Raw genomic sequence first — 22,379 nt, 5'->3', positions numbered from 1 at the left:
GAACACTAATTATCTTGTGCTACAACATGCCTAGAACTCAAGGTTTTCTCGAATTGTCAGATTTTGTTAGAGGAAGGATAGTTGGTCAAGAGGAGCATCAAAATGGATCCCAGATTAACGACTGAAGAAGTGGCCAAAGTTGGTGGAATGAGCCCGAAATATGTTCAACGGATTCTCCACAGATTGGGTTATCATTGCAGAGCAGCTAGATGGAAGCCCTTATTAAGACCTGCCAACATAGTCAGACAAAAGAAGTGGGCAAGTGATATGATGACCAAGCCTCTGGACTTTTGGAAGACTGTATTGTTCTCAGACGAATCAAGACTCGCTCAATTTTCAGAAAATGGAAGGATATGGGTCTGGAGAATGCCTCACCAAGAGTTTTGATGATAAAAAAACCATAGTTTTGGCTTTTCTTTGCATATAGACGCTTGATACATTAAGAACGACTGAAATAATAATTTGAGTAATAATTAAGGGGGCCAGGTGAGGATGTTTGCTGGCTCTTGACATTCCTGCTTGTAAGCATATCTTCATTAATGGCATCTCCTCTGGTTGGCTTCCTGATCATTTAATACAGAAAAACCATTCTGGACCACTTTAAATACAATGGATAGTACAAAGTCAAGTAGTGGCGAAGAGAAAGTTTTTATGTCTTCAAAATAATTCTTATATTATGGTGCCAACAACAACAAAAGTGCATCATTAGCAAATCAACTACACTTTTTAAAACACTAGGTCTCAACAATTAGAGTTAAGAATAATTTGCAGTAATTATGCAAGAGAAACTGTGTTTATTTCTATATAATAATGAAGCCAGTTGGCCACTTAAGAACAAACTATTAAGAATTTTCATATTTTTACTATAAGGAATACATAATTCTAAGCTTTTACAAGCCATTATGGTGCTAGCACATTTTTAAGTATTAAAATGTTCTGTAATAAAAGTTCAGAAGGTTTTAGTGGTTTAAGTAAGAAAATGATCTCTGACCTGAATAATCTGTTCTTCTGTTATACCAGGAAGTTGAAGCATATGCTCAATTATAAGTTCATTTACTGGCTTTTCTTCTTCATTAAATGACATCCTACTGTATTGGTCAACCATTTCTTCAAATTCCAGGTCTGGTCCACCTTGCAAAATCCACTTGTCTTGCAGAATATGACACACACTCAGTCTTTTCTCAGGGTCAACAACAAGCATCCTTCTGATAAGTTGCTCACATTCTGTACCAAGAATAAATAATCCTTTGAAATGTTATTTCCTGCATCTTACTCTAAATATACAAAATACTTTGTTACATAGCAATTCAATCATTCACAGCAGTTTTTTCCTCTTCTTGTTGCATTGCACTTTCTTCAGTCGCTTTAAATGATCAAGGATTTTTTCCTTACCAATTATGACCTGTTGAACTTTCATAGTACATGACTGTAATGCCCTCTCTGTCTTTTTCCAGGAGAGGCAAGGGGAGTAAAAGTCCCCTTTCACTAACAGAAAAAAAATTAAGGCTTATTATGATAAACCACAATTTGTTCAACTTTTAATATCTTAGTATGCATTGATAATCATTGTAACAAAGGAACATTGTAATCATCATGAATTTGAATTGACACGCAAGATCATACCATTCCACAAACCTATGCAAGAAGCAAGGTAATTTGGCTATGAAAGGCATGGGGCATATAGGCCAACAATCTGACAAGTGTCTTATGCATGAGTAAGCACATTATGGCATACATTTTTTCCCTATGCACATGCATTCCGCAGACACAAGAAAACACTATGTTGTGTTTGATATATGTATCACAGTACAACACTGTGCACTTTGTAGTTTATTTCAACAACACTGCAGTAGCTATATGTTTTGGCAATAAACCAGGAAAGGTAGGAAAAAATTCTAAGAATAACATGACATTATGCACCTTATAACATGCATATGTAAAATGATACTGAGAAACTAGCTCTAGCCTAGACCTTTGTTTTAATGATTTTTGAGTTAGAACCTTCTTTCATTCACCGAAATAAAATGGCTAGACATATATCCTAACATTAGACAGTAGTGGATGCAGGAGTAGGGATCTGGAGATGCAAAGTGCCCTCAATATGCAACATATTTTTCATAATTTTTGGATTTTCTAAAATCTGAGAAAAAAATCCCTATTGAAAACAACTTGTTATGATAAATTTCATTGTCATTTTCCCCTTGCAAGAAAATTCTACACCTAAAGTAGAGTAAATTTTACTCTACAGAAGTAATGTGAGCTATAATCCTCATTTCACAAAGATGTCTGGAATAATAATTCACATTTGTCATGCGCTCTTATTCATATGATCACATTTTTAAATAGATGGAAAACTGTTACAATGTTGAATGCACATTTTACTTGTCCTGTGCCCAGGATGAAAGGCAAAATATGATAATGATAATTAGATCTGCACACAAATGGACTACTTGTTTGACAACTGTTGTTTTATTGATCTGATTGTAAGGGGATAGCAACTTGTGGGGCACGCTGAGGACAGTATGTAATGATGACATGAGAGGATTTCTTGATTACCTTTTATTGAAGGTTTTGTGTGTTAGTTTGTAAAATCTTTCTTTAAGTGGAGGGGTGTTGCTTACTTCATGTAGGTATTTGGTAGGGTGTAGCTTGGAAGTCTGAGAACTCTATTCTGTTGGATTTGTAGTTTGTTGGGAGTTCTGTTTGTTATGTTGTAATGAAGGATGTACTAAAACTTTCTTGATTGCTCTCATCATCACTAAACCCATGTCAAGTGTTGTATGCTATTATTGGAGCCTATCCAAAATGTGTCCTCCTTTTTTCAGAACATCATAAAGAAATTGAATATGAGACAGTCACAGAAAATTATATCATTTTACGGTTGCAGAGCCTATCTACGAAAAGGGTGAAGGCTGCTGATGTGGTTTTTGAAAAGGCTTCTGAATGGAGCTTAGTGTTAAAAGCCCTACAGTCTGAAGCAATGGTTTCACAAGACACCAAAGCAAGGATCACAGGACTATTGCAACAGTTGAAATCTTTAGGCAATGTTTCAGCTTAATGCCACTAGGAAGCTTGTAGTTTTGCTCAAAAATTATCAAAATAACTTCAAGCCATTTACATTTCTTTAGACTATGTCATCTTCTCCATCAGTCACACTATGCAAATGCTTCAAGAAATGCAAAGCCATGATGAATTCAACATGAGGCTAAAAACCTACTAGGCATTGAAAGCAGGAGTCAGACTAGTCATCAACAAAAAATTCCAAGGCGACTTGAAGATGCATCAGTGTTGCTGACCACAGATGGGGCTAAACAGTGATATGGGCAACATGCATCAACTGTATTTTGAGGCTATTGATGCAACTCTCAAAAGTCTTACTGAGCAAGAGGACCTGACTTTCACAAAGAAAGGAGAGAGAGAAATATCCATAGATGGTCTGAACGGTAACCAAGTTGACAAAGTGAAGCTTAAAGTTCAGCTCAATGACTTGCAACTGCATACTACTAAGCGTAAATAAAATATCAGTGATGTAACCAGAATTTCTACAGTTGCAGAAACTTTTAATTCAATGCCATGAGCAAAGTTTACATGCTCAGAGATTCACAAACTGATCAAGATACACTCTATGTACCCTGTGACCATGTCTTCATGTGAACCCACATTCAGCACAATGTGTTGCATGAAGACATGGTTAAGAAGTAATACAAGAGGAACCCATTTGAATAACATCATGTTTGTAAACATTCAAAAAAAAATTATTTCATGCCGTCAACATCAAAGCTGATGCCAAAGGATTCTGAGAAAAACGAGAAAGGGAGAAATTTCTTTGTAAGTTTTTAGTGTTATAATTTTCTTATGCTGAAAATATATTTCCAATAGGTACATTACCTCCTCTCACATATATAGCTAGAACCCCACACTGAATACGTGGAAAGACTTGTGCGAGGGGTATAAAGAAGCACCATTTGAAAGCATTCAAAGAATACTCTTTACTGATGATCCTTGTAATAAAGAATCATCCTTGAGACACTGCACCACTTATGAACCAGGTATACTCTTCACCCAGTGTGCAAAGAGGTGTCACGGACACAGGAGAAAAAAAGTAGAAGCACAATGAAAAGGGAGAAAAAATGGTGGGATTGGAATCGGAACTACCAAAGAAAATACTCTCAATCCTGATGAAGAGAAGCTGTAGATGAATCTTCTACAGACAGTAATGTGGGGAAAAGTGAAACTGGATGTGCTCCAAGATATAAAGTGGCTAAGGCATGTCAGACTGTACACAGCTAGTCAACTCCAGTCCAAGACCAATTGGTATCGGGAATATAACCTCCAATCCATGGTAGGAGGAGGGTCCACACTATCATCACCTCAAGTTCCATAGAATGAAAGTAGATACTGTGCAAACTGATCTGTGAAATTGGCACATGTGCACAATCCAAAACTAATCAGACATCCAGTAACCTGACAACCAAATGATGGTATTAACAGACAATGCGTGTGTGGACTTATGATGATTTTCCTGTTCAAAATCCAAAACCAGTCATCAGGATCTGACATCCACATGATGGTAGGATGAGGGATCCCAATTTAAAGGTTGAACAGCAATGTGACGGATCAACTCAAAAGCAACATCATCTCCTTGGACAAGACCATACAGCATTGGAGGATATCATGAACTTCTGGATACCACCGCAGAGAAGTGGATTACTGCTAAAATCATATGCACCTGCACACTAAGGATAGTCATGGAAACGGTGCATAATATCGACCCTTGGAGCCAACCATACAGAGATGGAGCATTTATTATTAGCATACATGTGTAACATCATCCCCTTGGATAGGATCACAACATTAACCCTCGAAAATGTTACATACTTTCGAACGGTTTTAAACCAAGCTGAATGATAATTTAAATTTAGTAGTTAAATAAAAGGCTGATATGTATCCAATTTATATCTGCCAACAAGATTGATACACAGTTTTCTTTTTTAATGCAAATATGTTTTAATATACAAACAACAATACACTTTACAATAACAGTTATTACAAATACTTATTACAAACAATGATATATATATACAAAAGTTTTACAAACTTACAAACAATATAAAGTCTTCTTTCTGGTCTGGAGCTTTCTTGATATCTTATTGAGGGTTCACGATGAGCGAGTTAATGTCGAGATGACATAGGTACAATTCACTTAATAGGAAGCTAGCTAGCTCTGTGGGCCTCACTGATCACATGCTGATTACAGGTCGAGTTTGAGTTTTTTACAGCTGAAGTTATATAATGTCTTCATAAAGTACTAATGTCTGATGTGAATCCACTGAAGTTAAATGGTTTATATTGTTCGAAACTTATAAATGTTCCTGGTCAAATATCTGAAGTTTTCCGATTAATATGCGTTAATCACAGTTATAGTTTCCGAGGTTTATAGCACACCAACTATAGCAAACAAATAACAGATACTGTTTTTAGGCACAGTGCACTGATTATATTTATAGGTGTGTGGAGAGTTTCTCGAAAATTCAGATTATGTAACAATATAAAGCTACATTATCATTTACGTACACACATATATTGTTGATTGTTACACTTGAGAATCTTCTACAACTTTAGAGAATTTAATTTAAACAAACATCGGTATTAAAAAAAGGACAGAATAATAAATCCGTCACAAAACCCACTAGACAAAGATAGTGCACATGAATGGATAACCAGCATCATCTACACCAGCAGAACACCACTACCCTACTCTCAACTGAATGTATTGTATATTTAGTTAATCGCATAAGATCACATTGAGAATACCTCCATGGTCCACCACCCCAGCAGCTTGAAACTGGAAAATGGCAAGGACTCTCATACTCCAATTGAAGAACAAGGGAGGATAAAATGCAGTGGAGAGTCCAGAGGAATGTTAACACTGAAGACAGTGCAATGGGTGACCACAAAAACCTTATTCTGCAAAGTATATCGCCCCTGATTTACTCAATCTAAGGAATCCATGTAAGTCCATGCATTAGTACTATCCAAAAGTGACATTTCTATGAAGCAAGTATATCACAAGGGAAAAACCTACAAGTGATCTTGTATAGCACCTTATCTCAACAGTGTGTGTTAAATGCCATGGAAATATAGTATTTTATTATAGCAGCATGGCCATACAGTTTGGATTTGTGATGAATTAAGTATATCTGGATAGGCAACACTCACCACAGAGTGGGATCCTAACAGTAAAAAAAGGGACATGCCCCTGAAAGAAAGTAAAATGTATACAAAAAAAAAGAACTTACCTAGTCACAGTCTCACTGAAGTTTGAAGGATGGCAACAGGTGGAAGACAGTATCACAACGAGGAATAAACAGCTACCCAATGCAAATAGTGGAAGATGAATGTATGAGGAGTACTCCACATTCCCGCTTGAAGCATTTCCTCCAATGGATAATGGAGGTGAGACTCCAGGGAGAAGATAAGATGCCTGATCTGATGTGACCACACCTGGAATGGATTTCAGAAGGAAGAAAAGAAAGATGGAGGGGCAGTGCGGAGTTGAAGTAGTTGACAAAACCAGGATCATGCCAGCCAGTAAAGAGCAATGAGAAGAACCTGGCACAGAGTAGCATGGATGATCAAAGTCACCCTGGGAAGAAGATGGATGGGAGGATAAATATAAAGGTATCCAATCCTGGCTGAATGCATCGACAGCTAGAGATTGTGGATGAGAAATCAGAGGCCAAAACAGAGGGAATTTGGCAATAAGAAAGGTGGTAAATGCATCAAGATGAACATTCCCAACTGTGAGCCTAGCCACCAGAGAACACGAGAATTGAAGGACCACTCTGTGGGATAAACTTTTGTCCATTCTAGAAAGATGATCTGCCACGAGGTTGAAAGCACCCAGAATATGACATGTCAGGAGACGTCTCCCAAGTGTGTGGGCCCAAAAATGCAAATCCATAGCTTGACCACAAAGGAAACGAGAAATGAGATTGTTGACATAAGCTAACACTGTAGAATTGTTGGAATAATTCATGACAAATCGATTGCTGACTATAAAAAGAAATTGATCCAAAGCCCATCATTCCACTAGAAGCTCCAAGATGTTAATGTGATATGACCATTCAGTCAAAGACCACAGTGTGGAAGCCTCCTGCTGAACGATCCCCCCTCCAACCAAGTAGAGAAGCATCAGTAAAGAGATGGAAATCTAGGCTAGGAGGGAGAAGCAGCACACCCAATGATGTGTGGGCCTTGTTCAACCAACACAGATTGTCAATAAGGGAAGTAAGAAGGGAATTGGGAAAATCCAAAGGATCCTAAGCAAGAATCCATTGGTTGCATAGAGACCACTGAAGAGACTGCATATGTGTCTGACCCAAGAGGATAAGAGCTTCCATAAAAGTCGACAACCCCAAAAGTGATAGGACCTCACCAGCAGAAACAAAGGTAGCAGCAAGGGTGTGGAGAACTGAAAATTCCATCAAATGAGGAGAAGGATGGGCCCAACTGAAGTGGAAGTTGAAAAAGACAAGATATTGGGTAGGGGACAGGACTTCTCCAACTTGATAATACAACCCACTTGAGCAGCATCTGAAAGAAGGAAACGAGTGTGACAAGAAGACTCCATTTTGGAATGAGCTAACAGAAGCTAGTCGTCCATGTAGTGGTGTAAACATCACCTCGAGCATGTATAAGTTGAGCAAAAGCTTTGACCATCCAACAAAAGACATACAGAGGAAAAGAAAGCCCGCAGGGGAGTTGGGGAAGCTGATTCCATGCAATAGACATTCTTTGGATACTGGATGTCAATTCCTGGATTGATAGATCAGAGATGATCCTCGTATCATATCCAGAAATTAGTGTGGGTCTTAATCCTCGATTCTTGGGTTTGAGGTGAAGACAGTATGATCCTTATCCTACCCTCGTGTGGATATTGGTACCCCATGGGGATATTTTAGATGCAGTTGACTTACCGAGTACTGTCTGTCGTGCCCTAGCCACTCCACAGTTCTCATTTTCTGCCCTTATGTCTTACACATTCCACACAGGGTCGAAGAGTATACCTGGCTCAGAAGTGGTGCAGTTCCCCTCTTCTGATCTATATCTCTTTTTTTTTAAGGAGTATTCTTTGGATGTTTTTGGGAATACTTCTTTTGTACCCTCACACTGGTCCCTCCTCCTTCTCAATGTGGAATTCTTGCTAATCTTGTGAGAAGTGGTAAGTACCATATCAGAAGTTATAATTTTCCTATACTGAAAATGTATTTCCGATAGGTACTCACCTCACCTTACAGTTCCCAGACTTTTTCCCAACTTCTCCGGTGCTCACACTTTCTGTCATACTTCGAAGTGAAGGTTCAGTAGAGGAGTGTAGAGTAAGTCACATGTGAGACATGAGCATATCATGCTACTATTGATCAAGAGATGATGCATGATGACTTACATGAGAGACATGTTGGAATCTTGCAATTCCAATAGGGGGAGCAGAAGGCTTTTGGCATGCAACTCTGAACAAGAATAGCTAATTTTGAGTGAGGGGGGTATTTTTCCATATTGGAAACAATATATTTTACAAATAAAAAGGGAAGTCATTAAAAATTTCAAAATTTTAAAATGTAAAGACCTGAATAAATCACAAAAGAAAACTAAACCCATATTTAAAATAAAAAAAGAAAGATTTGATCAACACTTATCTTTAGTAACATTTGAAAAGAATCAGCATTATAATACCAGAGTTATATAGAGCATCAAAGGTACATACAGAACTTTCTTTAATGAGACCAATACTATCAATGATCAGCTATTTTAAATATGAATTATATGAATAAATTGTAATTGATATAAATTGTGTTTATGAAACACCTATACTCCACTTTGACCTTGATCTTTAACTTTTGAAGGTCATGGATCAATCACATTTAGAGCTTTGTGTGTAGTACTTGTGTAAGTTTGATCAAAATCTATCCATCCAATCTTGAAATATCCTATCCACAAAATCTGGAAGGATGGATGGGGCAAACCAATCTACCCTAATCTGCTTCTTAGTGGGGGTATGAAAATTACGAACTGTTATGCAAACAATCCAAAAAACAAAAAATCCTAAGAACAACATATGGAGCTCTAACATACACTCAAAAACTGATGAAGAAAATGTTAAAATTGCACAAAACAAAATAAACAAGAATTAAAAAAGGATCTAAAATTACCATTAGAAGATGTGAACTAAGTGCTTGAGTTACAAACTAATAATTGTTTTAGATTCACAATAGATTTCTATGGACAAAGAAAATATTTAGGAATGGGAAGTCCATTATCCTCAGTATTAGCAACACTATTCCTCATTGGGGCCATTAACGTAGCTATGTTTTCATCACTTTTCTGGTAGAAATATGTTGATGATATCATATGTGGTTGTGGTTTTAAAGGCAAAAAAAGAAAGTTAGCATCTCCCTACACTGAAAATGTATTTCCAATAGATACTTACCTCTTTTCACAAAATAGCTTTTCTCAATTAGTACTGCTCTCTTATCGGTGTAAATTTTCAATGTTCCACCACTAGCCTTCCATTTATTTATGACATAACAAAACCACTAGAGAGAACAAGTAGCAGTCCTACAGAACACCCCATCTCTACAGTGTTCATAACCCAATCCTGTGATGTAACTGTTTAGGCATAGATGAAAAGAGAACGGGGACACAACCAACATCTGGCAGCATCTGGAATTATACATCAGGACTGCAGTAGGAAGGGCTACAATGTAATTTACATCGAGCATGGTCACAGGATGGACAGTGTGGATTTAAAAAAAAAGTATATCTGATCAGATACCACTTGCCACAGAGTGGGATCCACAACAAACTAGCTGAAAAAGGCCCTGAAAAAGTATGAAAAGGTAGAAAAAAGCAACCTTTCACAATTCCAAAATGCAAAAAGTTAAATAAATAGTATAGAAAACTAAGTTTGTAGTATAAATGAAGATGTCGACAAATCCGCAAACAAAAACCAGCACATTTTTCCAATGATTCTGCCAATTGAGAAGTGATTAATGAGTGCAAATATGAAGAGGGTGCTGGTTACAACAGGAGTTGTGTTGCACTCCAATTGGTGGAGGGCTTCTGCATGATAACTTACATGTAGACATGCAGAAGTGGGAGGTGGAAGGCTAGTGGAACAGTCTTGAAAATTTGTGCCAATAGAAGGCAGTACTAATAAAAAAAAGCTATTTTATGAGAAGACGTAAGATATCGTATTAGAATAACATTTTTTATTACCTTAAAACAACATAAAAACATGAAATTTACAACAGAAAAATAACAAAATGTTTATCTAAATTTTCTAAACATGAACATAAAAAAAAATTTTAGAAATTCACAAAAAGGCCACATTTAATGAAACTTATGTAAATTGGTTTTCTGCACAAAACATAAAAATTGGGACATCCAAAAATTGTATTACAGCACTAAGACTGCACTGAAGAAAACATAGAAAATTAAATTTAAAACACAAAACAATGCTTCAAAACAATAAAACCATTACCCTTCAAACACAATCAATGAAACACTTAAAACAATAAACCAAGAAAAAAATGAATAAAAATAAGCTAATAAGAGAAATGAAAAAAACAACAACAACAAAACAATAAATATATTTATAGGTCAATACCATTTGTCAGTGTTATTAGTGAAAAACTAATTGGACTATGGTATAAAATAAATGAAAAGCACAACATGAAAACTGAAACAATAAGTAAACCAAGAACTAATTAAAAAATAATCTATCATAATGAAGATTACAGTAATGACAGTGTACAAAATAAAACATATTAACTATGGAAGTTTATATATGAAAATAACAATTTGATGCAAGGAACATGAAAAACTAAAAGAATCAAACATACATGTACATATCATTGAACATGTATGTTTTGATAAATCTATAAAATGTAAAATATGTTGCATGTAGATTAAAACACAAACGAAAAATTGTTCAAGCCTTAAGAATCAAACATAAGTAAAACATCTGAGGTACCACTATATTTATATTACATTATTTAGATAAAACAATAAATCCATATAGAGCTACTATCATGTTAAATAAGATTATCTGATTGGATGTACATGTAATATAAATGTATTTTTACTTTAATTACTGTACATGATCATTTCACACCTTTAGAAATAAAAGTAATATTCCTATCAAGAACTGTTTCAAGAACTTTATACATGTTTAATTAAAAAAATCTGTTTTACAACATCATTTAGAGAGAACAAAAGTAGGAATCTAGCGAAGTTAAGTACAAATCTGCCTAAATACCACCCAAAAACAAACAAAATCAAAGAGTTATTCCAGTGGTCTCACTTCCAAAATCATCAAAAGATTAACAATATGTTTTCTTAATGCAGTCAAATAAATGTTAATTGTTCTACAGTATTTTTTTTATCCCCATATGAAAATGTAACTTTTACCTGAAGACATAAAATATGGAATGCGAAATTTTCCTGACAACACCCGAGTTCTGAGGCTTTGCAAGGTACTGCCATAAAAAGGAAGGGCACCACACACAAGTACATACAGCACTACTCCCAGACTCTAGGGAAATATTTTTTACACATTTAGTTAGTACATCATAATTGCACCTTAAGTAATATTTCCTAGGAAAACTAAATGGCAAATGAGTTATTTTAATAAAAATGAATGAGTTAACATAAAATTGTTTATTATAAGAACAAAAAAATCTGCTTTTGTTTTACTAATAATCTTTATCATATGCCATGATTATTATCAAATTACTTGAAATTCTTGCTAAATTTATCACTTAATGATTTAAGAAACTGTATAATTCAAAGAAAATATGTATAAAATACTTTAATTATTAAATTTTGCAAAATAAACTAGTTGCAACAGATTGAAAAATAAGTTAAGTGTAGAATAGTTAAAACCATGAGACTGTTTGCAGCATTTAAATTTTCTGGAGAACTGAAAACTGTATTGAAAAAATTAAATGAAATAAAGATTAAGATTTGCAGCATTTGGGATTAAAAGGTGAGACTGTTACAGCACTCACATGATTAGCATGGACCTGGATTCAAATCTCCTTTGCCTAAGTTTTAAGCTCTCCAGAAAAATAAAAAATTCTATGTTGAAAACTTTCATGAGCAGAAAAGTTTATGGATTAAATTGAGACTTTTGCTGGTATGTGATGAAAATAGGATATGTCAAAAAAGCATAATTTTTATTACACCCTATTAGTTGTATGCTCTTTGACTTGAATTATATATACTTTTATTTCTTGTTCATCTGTTTAACCAAATTTTAATACTCTATACTCTAATACTAATGGACACACTAAAGTTCTACCTAAACAAAAGATAATAATTTCCAAACTTACAGATTAAAATTGAAATACTCAATCTTTAACATTTTGAAAATTTGTCAAATACACTTACACAAATTCACTTCACATAATTTATCATAGCATAATAAAATGTTTGGTAATTAACACTACTGATGTTACAACTGTCCACTGAAAAAAGTGAACACAAATTTCTTGTTAATGATATTTCAAGGAATGATCTAACTATCTACTATAATTCAATATAGTTTCTAATACACATTTAACTTAAAAAACTATGACTTACCCACACATCAGCTTTTGGCCCATCATATTCCTTTCCTTCAAAGAGTTCTGGAGCAGCATAAGGTGGACTGCCACACCAAGTTGACAGAAGTCTTCCTGGTTTATAATAGTTGCTGAACCCAAAATCTATTATACACACATATATATAGTTTACATTGTATAGTAATCAATGTAAAAATACAATCAACATGTTTTTTCATTTCTTATTGCATAAATCAAAAGACACTAATGTTTATATCCAAAACATTGAGGGTGTTTCTTTTTCGTTTTTAAATTTACATAAAAAAATGCAAAACTTTGATAGTAAGGAGAAGTCTAGCTACAAATAAAGAGAAAGAATAATTTTAAATTTACATTTAAGCAGCAGAATATTTATAACAAAGCTTTACGTTACAAGTATGTAAGTCGAAAATATATAAAGTTACAAACTTTTCATTCAGTAACAAGCTACAATAAAAAATTAATGTGCTAATATTCTATATATAAATTGTTCTTCAAGCAAGTAAGCAACAGAGCTGAAATTTAAGTATAGTATGTGTACATTATTTTGTTCCCTGAATATAGTTAATGAATCAGATTCATTGGAAATATTCACTAGTTCAACCTGTAGAGCATAAGTACTCTTAAATTCAAAGTGGTTGGAGTTAGGATCTGACTGCATAAACTTGTTTAAATGAATCACATTTAGCAAAAATATTTCACTGATAAATACATGAAACCATGGCTCATATGCTAAGAGTAATCTAATAGTGTAGTTGCAAGTTCTGGTGTATAGTCACTCATGAAATGCATGCAGGTCTTCTTGACCTCATGCTGGATTTTTAATGTCTGATTCTAACTATTTAATTACTGATACTCACTAAAGCTTGCTCTCCATCAGCAGTCAACTAGCAATTCCTAACACTTACAATATACTTTTAAAACAGTAGTTACTATACGACATAGCTGAATTTCCAGTACATTGTCAATGTAATGTACAAATCAACTGTATGCTAGCACACCTAAATCCATCTCACCACAGAATGTGATTATACTAAAATAAGTTGCCATTTGACTGCCTCGTTGTTTGTCCAATTTCAAGCACTTGAATTGCTCTGGCAATATTTATTTCCATCAGAAACCTTTCCCCACAACTAGCAGGTACTGTTACACACTAATTAAAATTATCACCAATAATCACCAAAATATCAAATGATGAAAAATTTAAATGAAATTTGGTGTTTAATATCTTTCCATAGTGGCTGTCACATACTAAATGGTGAAACGATGTGTAATATGTATACAAAAGAACAAATCAAATATGTTGATGCACAAAACTAACAGCAATTTGGTTTTCTAGAACTGCATTCAGATGTAATTCTGAAGAGTACTGATCATTTCTCCCACTTAATTTTTGGTGTAGTATGTTTTCTATCCAACACACATAGAAGTGGTGCAAAATATTTTAGTTACACCACTAAATTATAAGTACAGTGTTCTACTATATTATTCATCAGAGTTTTTAGCCAAAGATATATTTTATCAACCTAATTTTGTGTAAAGAATATAATTCTTTAAAAAGCAGTAAGAAATTAGCCTCTTTTCTACATAAAAAGGATAATTAACAAGTAAAACAATGTTTTAAAGACATGTAAATGTAAATTCTAACCTGCAATTTTGATGTTCATATTAGAATCTAGCAGGAGATTCTCTGCTTTCAAGTCTCTGTGAACTACAAAGCGTTGATGACAATAACTCATTGCTGCAATTATCTGTTTGAATTTTTTCCGTGCATAATTTTCTGTCATACGACCATTAGCCACTAAATGGTCTGAAAATGAAACAGTTAAGACATATTAACAGCATTTTATTCTACTTATAGTTAGAAAGCTTAAAACATAGTCATCTAGATGGTAATTTTTTCACTCTGCTTAAATGTAGAAAACATATCAGTGATATTGAATCACAAATTATCAGAATTTTTTACAAATTACAAAAGAAACCATGATTTTAATTTCCAATAAAAGGAATATTTTATTTTGCCTGTCAAACACTATGGTGAACTGAATAAAATATTTCATTTAGATTTCAAACTTCAATTTTCTATATATCAAATATCACACAGATTAGTTACTTAATAATTAATCTTAAAGTTTTTTTTTTAAAATCTGACTTTAAAAACAATATGTATCTTTAGCATTTTATCCTTCAAATGCAAAAGTAAGTTTAAGAACACAGTCACTCACAGCAGAATGCCAATTCTGATACTGACAATAAATTTTTCTGTTGCAGAATGTCTCTGCAAAACATGGAGTTTGGTTGTGGTTACTTCATAGAAAGATAAACAACTGAATATAATTAAATACAGGTATAAACGTAATGCTAAGCTGTTAAAAATTTAAAAAATTACAATTTCTGTATGCTTGAATGCTTGTGATTCTTTTTTTTTTAAACATTTCTCTTGATTTTTACTTTTAAGCATGAATTCTGACTTAATTATAATATAGATTATTTCTGCAACACCAACATGAAAGTTCAATATATAATTTTATTGAAATTAAGATTTTCTATAAACACAACATAGAAGTAATGACATATATTTATATATAAGAAATATTCTGAACTTTTATATTTCACATTGTAAGTGTAGATCATACCAACATAAAGTGCATATTTTTTATAACACGTATAGATTTTTCTGATCTGCATTTCCACTTACAGTGTACTATATACAAGACTTAATATTCACTTAACATAGAAATACCTTTCACTTTAATCTGAAATCATAAGAAATGTATGGCTCCACCCCTCCCCCTGCAATTTCCATAGTTTTGTTACAAAAAACATGAAATTGTGAGCATTACACAAAAGTTAATTACATAATGATAAATCTCAACAGCTTCCAAATTAAGCCACAGAACTGCAATTTTTACACTTTTGTAAATTTGGCTTTTATGGCTAAAGTTTTCATGTCTTAGTGTTCATAATATATTGTTTCTAACCAGTTATGCAACCCATATCAATGAGTCTAGAACAAAAATTTCATTATAACAACATTTTAACTGTCATCAGACTCAATACACTTTTAATAATAATTTTTCAAATTTTAAAATTCTTACATGTCCATTTGTACAGTAAGTAAAGACTGATCTGTGTGTGAGTTTGTACTTATCAAGTTAACGGAAACAGAGCTTTTGGAATTTTTTTTACACTCAGCATTAAGGTAGTTTCTCTCTTATAATAAGCTTGATTGTGGTTGAAATTGGACAACCAAAAATTTGTTCTACTGAAGAGTTTATTTTAACATCCTACATTTTTTGAGAATTCAGTAGAGTTCTTATAATCAAGTCTAAATTCAGAATAATTTTCGTATCTAGGTAGTGTTTAACTGACTTTCTGTTGTATAATTTTTTTTTCAATATTTATTTTTACATTTAAATTATTTCTCAAAACAAAATTAAATTATTTACACTGTTTTGGTAAATTATGTAATAAATATTAAGAGAGGTAAATGCAAATTCAGTAACTGTCATCCCAATTTTATACATAAGGATAAATGTAATCATCAATTCATGATCACTAAGTCTGGTAAGCATGTTACAAGTAAAGTGTATACAATTTGGACACAAAAACTGATTCAAATTCCTAAAATTAGGTAATATTATCCCTGACATAGTAATTAAAATTTCACTCACCAAATATTTCTCCCTGACTTGCATACTCTGTTACTAGATATATCATCTTTTCTGTTTCCATAACCTGGAATTTATTTCTAAAGTTACCACATATCTATTTCTAAATATAATAGTTGACAAAAACTAAATACATTTTATGGTCTTTAAAACCCAATATTATATATTATGTTTTTACAGTGATGAAATTAGGTGATATAATCATAAAAACCAGCTTTATACTCACCTAAAAATTTCCTACAGTGTAACTTATTTCAAACACAATGGCAGAAACTTAGAAGAATGTTTTCTTTTTTCAGTTTTAATATCCATATTTAGAAAACATATAACTGATACATAAAGAAAAAGTATGGAAATATCTGTCACACCCAAAACTAGACAATAAAAATTAATAATGCATTAAGCATCAATTAAAACTTGTCTATACTTGTATTATGTCATTTTAATATATTTTCCATTGACAGATTCTATGTAATTATTCTTAAAGACACTCATAACATGTGCATAAATAAGACTCAGACAATTTAAACAGAACATCTGGATTTGTCTCTCTAATGAAACTCTTGTCATAAAAGAGATATTTAACCTCTCAAAACTTCAAAGATGATTTAAACAGCATCACACCACCTATTTAATTTATTATGAAAGCAGGAGTCAAAATCAAATTTTCAACTTTATGATTAAAATGAATTTCAAACAACTGAAATCCTTTCCTTGTTGAGTTTGAACTCATACTGTCAATAACCACCTGACTCAAAGTTTTGAGTGTCCTTAGTACAAAGCAGAGTATACATCAATTCACCCATAATTCTCTATGACCCTCACCTTTCACATAACTTATTGTACATGTCATAAAATTTTACATAAGCTCTACTTTCCTGCCATAATTCACATTTATAAGTTGCAGTCATGATAAAAAAAACACATATCATCCAGTTGTGGGGAGGTGGTTAGGAATGTATTTCAGAGATTTACCTCTTTTAAAATTCATTTTAATCCAGAAAGGTTAACTTCAAATCAAGTGGACATACCTCTCAAATGCTGAAAGCCAGAATACCTAAATTAAAAAGGAGGTGGAAAATGAAAAGAGTTAACATTTGACAAACAATATAGGTTACAAGGCAAAAAGTTGGTAACTTAGACCACACCCAATATGTGGTGAAGCAGAGTCAGAATAGCACCTAGAACCAGAAATATTTGAAGAAATTCATTCAAATAGTGGAATGGTATCTCCTTGAGATAGACAATGCAGCAGAGGAAGCCCTGGTTGAGCTGGCCAGTGTTGAGCAATCAAAAGAATTCAACATTTCAATGAATTGGCCAATACTAAAAGAAGAATGCAAAGAAGAAAGTAAGCATAAAGAAAAAGGTTCTTTCAAGATTGGCTCAAAGCCTCCATCAGTGAAAAGCAGTATCTGAAATTGAAGATCAGTTAAGGGGAATAAGATGGTTGTTTCTCATTGCTAAGGCATTGATTACAGGACAACCAAGCCATTCTGAAGTGTGAAGGGTTCACTATGTAGGGAGAAGCCAATGATTTCTGTAAAGAAAATCCACATGAAGGTTTATAACACCTAGTACATGACAAGCTCTGAGTTACCTATGAGGTGAATAGAACCAAAAATGAAAAAAGAGAACACAGAAAAACTAAAGCTACGAAATCCACTTCCTCCCTAATTATTAATAAACATCACCATTGTAAAACAAATATCTGTGTAAAGTAAAACACACTGGTGTAGCACAGTTAGAAACTTTTGACAAGTTCACTGAACTGCCCAAATATACAAAAGGTTGATGTGGGATTCTAATTCCTGAGGAGACCAGATACCTTAAAAACAACATTCCCTTAAGACAGCTCTCCGGCTCTCAAGTGAGGCATCTGGGAAGAGGTGCAGATTTGTATGAGGTGGTAGAAAAAGGGAGTAGCAAACTATAAATTTAACCAAAATTGAATGTCATCAAGAGTGATAGAAAAAAAAATTCCTGAAATAACGGGTCAAAAGATAGATGTCATTTAGAAGCAACATCCCATGAGGAATGTTGCATATGAGCTAGCCCCAAAATAATAACATTATTAAGTGAAGACTTTGCCTCTATAGGAAAAAAAAAACGTATCTTTGGCAGTAAGTGTAAAAGACAGAAGAGTATGACAATTAGACTCCAAAGCTTGAAATGCAATAGGAGTTTGTTGAAGTGTTCCTTGAGCTGTGATGGTCCAAGATCCTAGATATACCAAAAACTGTGTTCTAAATGAGATGTAGAGTTATGGAAAAGCCATCCAATAAACATGACCACCTGTATGGCCAACTTAGTGTGTAAGAAATGGAATGGATGAAAGAGTCAGAAAAAGCCAGATGCCCCGTGTAAAAGTTGATGTTGAGTGAATGGAAAAAAACCAGTAAAACTAGAGTACCTGTCAGAAAACTTTGAAGCCAAACGTAAGGACAGAGGACTGATAAACTACATGCCAATACCAAAAACAAATGATGGGATAGTAAAATAAAGATATAAAGATACACATCCTGTATATCCCCCCCAATGTCATACTACAGTCATGACTAAGAAACTTTTGTTACAACCTCATGTATTCAAATTGAAAATGATGTTGTTCCAAGAAAAGTTTAACTGAGACAGGTCTATGACAGGTCTCCAAACTCTAAATTTCCTTAGATCTAGAAGAACTAGAAAGATAAAAGAATATAACCTAGAGAAATGAGATAAACAATTTAGCTTACTGCTTTCTGAAGATATTTAGACTTCTTGATCCAGAATTTGTGTGTGGCTTTGATGTTGGTCACTCAGTATGGTTGAAAGGAATGAGCAGAAATAGCTAACAAGTAGATATAAAAGTAAGGTAGGAAAACATTACTTTCTGGTTGTTTTAAAGGAAATAATACAAGAAGTCCAAATGCAAAAAAATGATTCAGCTCTTATTGGTATGTTGTTCTTGAAAGGAAGTCAAGTGAGGGTCAAAATTCCTGTAAGCATATGGTTCAAGAAGAAAGATCATCCAATATCAGCTGAAAACAAATGGAAGGAGGGGTAAGTATCTATTAACACAGTACTGGACTAAGGTGTCAATGGAAAATAAAAGCACATGATAATAGAATCAACATCAAAAACAGCCCAGAGTAAAGAAGGCTACAAGGTAAAGATGTGTTTCTGACCAAAGTAAATAGGTAGAGAGTAGATGCAGATACAAGAGTAGATGATAACTAATAATTAGTCTAATAATTAGAAGGAAGTCTCTAAATGAGACAAGTCAAAATGCACAGAGGAATTTTTATTGGTTGTTTGGCACAGATAGTTGGTTTGTGCCAACAAAACGCCAAACAACAAACCAAAACAAGTAGAGAAAAAACTGACAACTGGTCAGAGAAGAATACCCTCCTCCAAAAAAATATAACTGAGTGTCAGGAACCTGAGAAGTAGATTGAGAAGAGGAAGATGACCCAACTAAAAAGGGTCTAGATCTATAATTACTTTAGAATATATCTTTAATCAAATACATTCATGTAATTTTTTGAAGTTTTTGGGCAAGCATTCTGTACATATTATGATATTCTACATCAGAACATAGCAAACTCCTCCTGACATTGAAGGCCACTGAGGTTACTCCCCATGCTACTTTGAATTCCTCACAAGGAGTTACCATTGAGAGAGATTTAAAGAACATCCCCGAGTCAGAGATCCTCACTAGTTTCTCCAGTCAAGGAGTTTCCGCTGTATCATATCTCCACTCATAAAATGGAATTATGCAGCCTACCAATGTTCTTATACTGATGTTTACGTCACTACGTCCACCTATCACTGTCAAGGCAGGTTATCTGAAATGTAAAGTACAGCCCAATATTCATAACCCTCTCAAGTATTTCCAGTGTCAATGGTTCAGAAATTCTAAGGCATCTTGCTGTGGTTCTTTGACAAGTGCTAATTGTGGTGAAAAAAAACATGATGCCTACGAGTATCAATTGAACCATCACTGCATCAATTGTGGTGGTCCCCATACCTCATACTTTCATTCTTGCCCTAAGTAGGTGAAGGAAAAAGAGGTACAGTGATTGAGGACTGTCAACAAAATTTTTTACCCCAAGACTCAGAAATTGTTGTCCCCTGTTCCATCTCAGACATATACTGCTGCACTCCGTTCCACTGCTACAGTGGGAGCACAGACAGATTTTTCTGTGCCTCCAACAGTCTTTTTTCTTTACCAGGAATGCAAGAGTTGACAAGTCTACTCCTGTCTCTGTTCCCACTGTTGCATCCAGTGACTGCTCAGGTCCCTCTTTGACCCCGAGGTGCAAAACCATTATTCAGCCATGTACTCAATCTCTGGAGTCACCATCCTCTGACAAAGATCTGCCCAAACAACCCAGGGCAGATTCCAAGGAGGTCGATAGACCTATTTCTACTACAGAAAAATGTGGTAACAAAAAAAGGTTCTCCACCCAATTGCAACTGTGATAAAGGCATTCATTCAAAAAACATCTAGATATTCATGAGAGAAAGGACCAGCTTAAAAGGGTCATCATAAAAAAACTGATTACTGGAACAACATCTAGCATAAACAGGACTTGGGCAGTTAAATATATTATAGTCCTGTTTGCTTTGATGTGATAGTTAATACTGATATTTAATTATTAACCTAATTTTATTTACTTCATTAATATATCACTAAATAAAATTTTATGTTACTCATTTACAAACATATTGCTTTGGATGTTACATTTTAAACTATTTTCAGTAAATAAAATTTTAGTGAACTTGTGAATGTCATCCAGCTTGAGTTTTATTTCATTTCATTTAAAATATTTATTATTCAATTTTTATACACATTTGATTCTTAACCAAATTGCTTCAACTCCCACAAGGTAACATTTTCTTAAATCGAAAATGTATTTCCAAAAATACTTACCTTCATTCACACTACAGCTATTACTCAACTGCTAAGGTTTCTTTTCCTTTGCCCATCTAAGCATTGGTCTGATATTTTTCTCACTTACTCCAATCTTTTATTCCCCCCACTTAATTACCCTTGGCAATATCTGACTCATGACATTCTCCACCTATGTCAATGCACCTTTTATCTTGGTACTGTATATAAGCACCTCCATCAAATAATATTATCACTTTTTGAGACTGACCCAATCTGCAGTCTCTAATACCAGCTCTTAGTGGGGAGGAAGGGTGGGAGAGTGTGAGGGAGGTAAGTATTATTCGTAATACATTTTCAATTTAAGAAAATGTTAACTTCCAAAACATACTTACCACTTCTCACACTATATCTAGAATCCTACATTGATAAGGTGGAGGGGCTGGTGGGGGCATTATCCATACAGAATGTGTCTGCATAGATCGTGGTCATGCCAATGAAAAAATACCACCCAAGTGGGAGAAGCACACTACATCCAGAACAGGGATGCTCTTCATTGGAATCAGACTGTAATTCATGCATTGCAGACTGAATTTGACATGATCCATCATCACCACAGGCCAGGCCCCAACCAGGTAACCGATGTCCCACTGCTCGGGTTGGAATAATAGGGCTATGGCCCATAAATCCCACATTGGTGGATGGGGCATTTGTACTACAATAGACATACTTGTGAGTGGATCTCAACTTGTAGCTATAGAGGAATGTGTTCTGACGCACCTGAATCACAATGAGAAGTTAGGCCACACTGAAGTGGACAAACCCTCTCCTCAACCTGAAGAAGTCTGAAAGACAACACCCAAAACTTGGAATGATGGATAGTGTATGCCACATTCAACCTAAGAAAACAGAACTCACCTGGTCTGGAATTATGAACACTCACCCTCACTTCCCAACTCTGTGGGCAAGGTAAATTCCACTTGCCCCCAGAATTATGGGGAGGACATGGAACAAACGGTGATCAACTTATGATCCACTCTACGTTTGGAATTACCAGGAGACAATAGACCCTCTTCCATGAACAATGCACTAAACCAATATTGATCAAAAAGAAGGAAATGCTCAACCCAAGCAGTTAGATGATCATCAAATCCAAACTGGTATTACGAGTAGGCTGGTGCTACTCCTAAT

General features: G+C 34.3%; 1 protein-coding gene across 3 annotated transcripts in view; it reads right to left on the bottom strand.

Annotated features, from left to right (window-relative positions):
* Window positions 1-22,379, bottom strand: part of LOC106466904 (serine/threonine-protein kinase SIK3-like) — an 80,643-nt gene that overhangs the window by 39,038 nt on the left and 19,226 nt on the right. For all 3 annotated transcript variants that reach the window (XM_022394980.1, XM_022394981.1, XM_013927211.2), the window contains exons 3-7: window positions 16,319-16,382; window positions 14,293-14,454; window positions 12,646-12,770; window positions 11,473-11,596; window positions 992-1,224 (exon numbers count right to left, since the gene is read on the bottom strand). In XM_022394980.1, coding sequence (XP_022250688.1) covers window positions 992-1,224; window positions 11,473-11,596; window positions 12,646-12,770; window positions 14,293-14,454; window positions 16,319-16,382 — 708 coding nt within the window. The remainder of the gene's footprint in view (window positions 1-991; window positions 1,225-11,472; window positions 11,597-12,645; window positions 12,771-14,292; window positions 14,455-16,318; window positions 16,383-22,379) is intronic.

The sequence above is a fragment of the Limulus polyphemus genome, unplaced genomic scaffold (genome assembly GCF_000517525.1).
Source record: "Limulus polyphemus unplaced genomic scaffold, Limulus_polyphemus-2.1.2 Scaffold2419, whole genome shotgun sequence".
Classification (NCBI taxonomy): Eukaryota; Metazoa; Arthropoda; class Merostomata; order Xiphosura; family Limulidae; genus Limulus; species Limulus polyphemus.
Note: the sequence above shows the minus strand (reverse complement) of the source record. Positions and strands in the feature narration are given on the sequence as shown.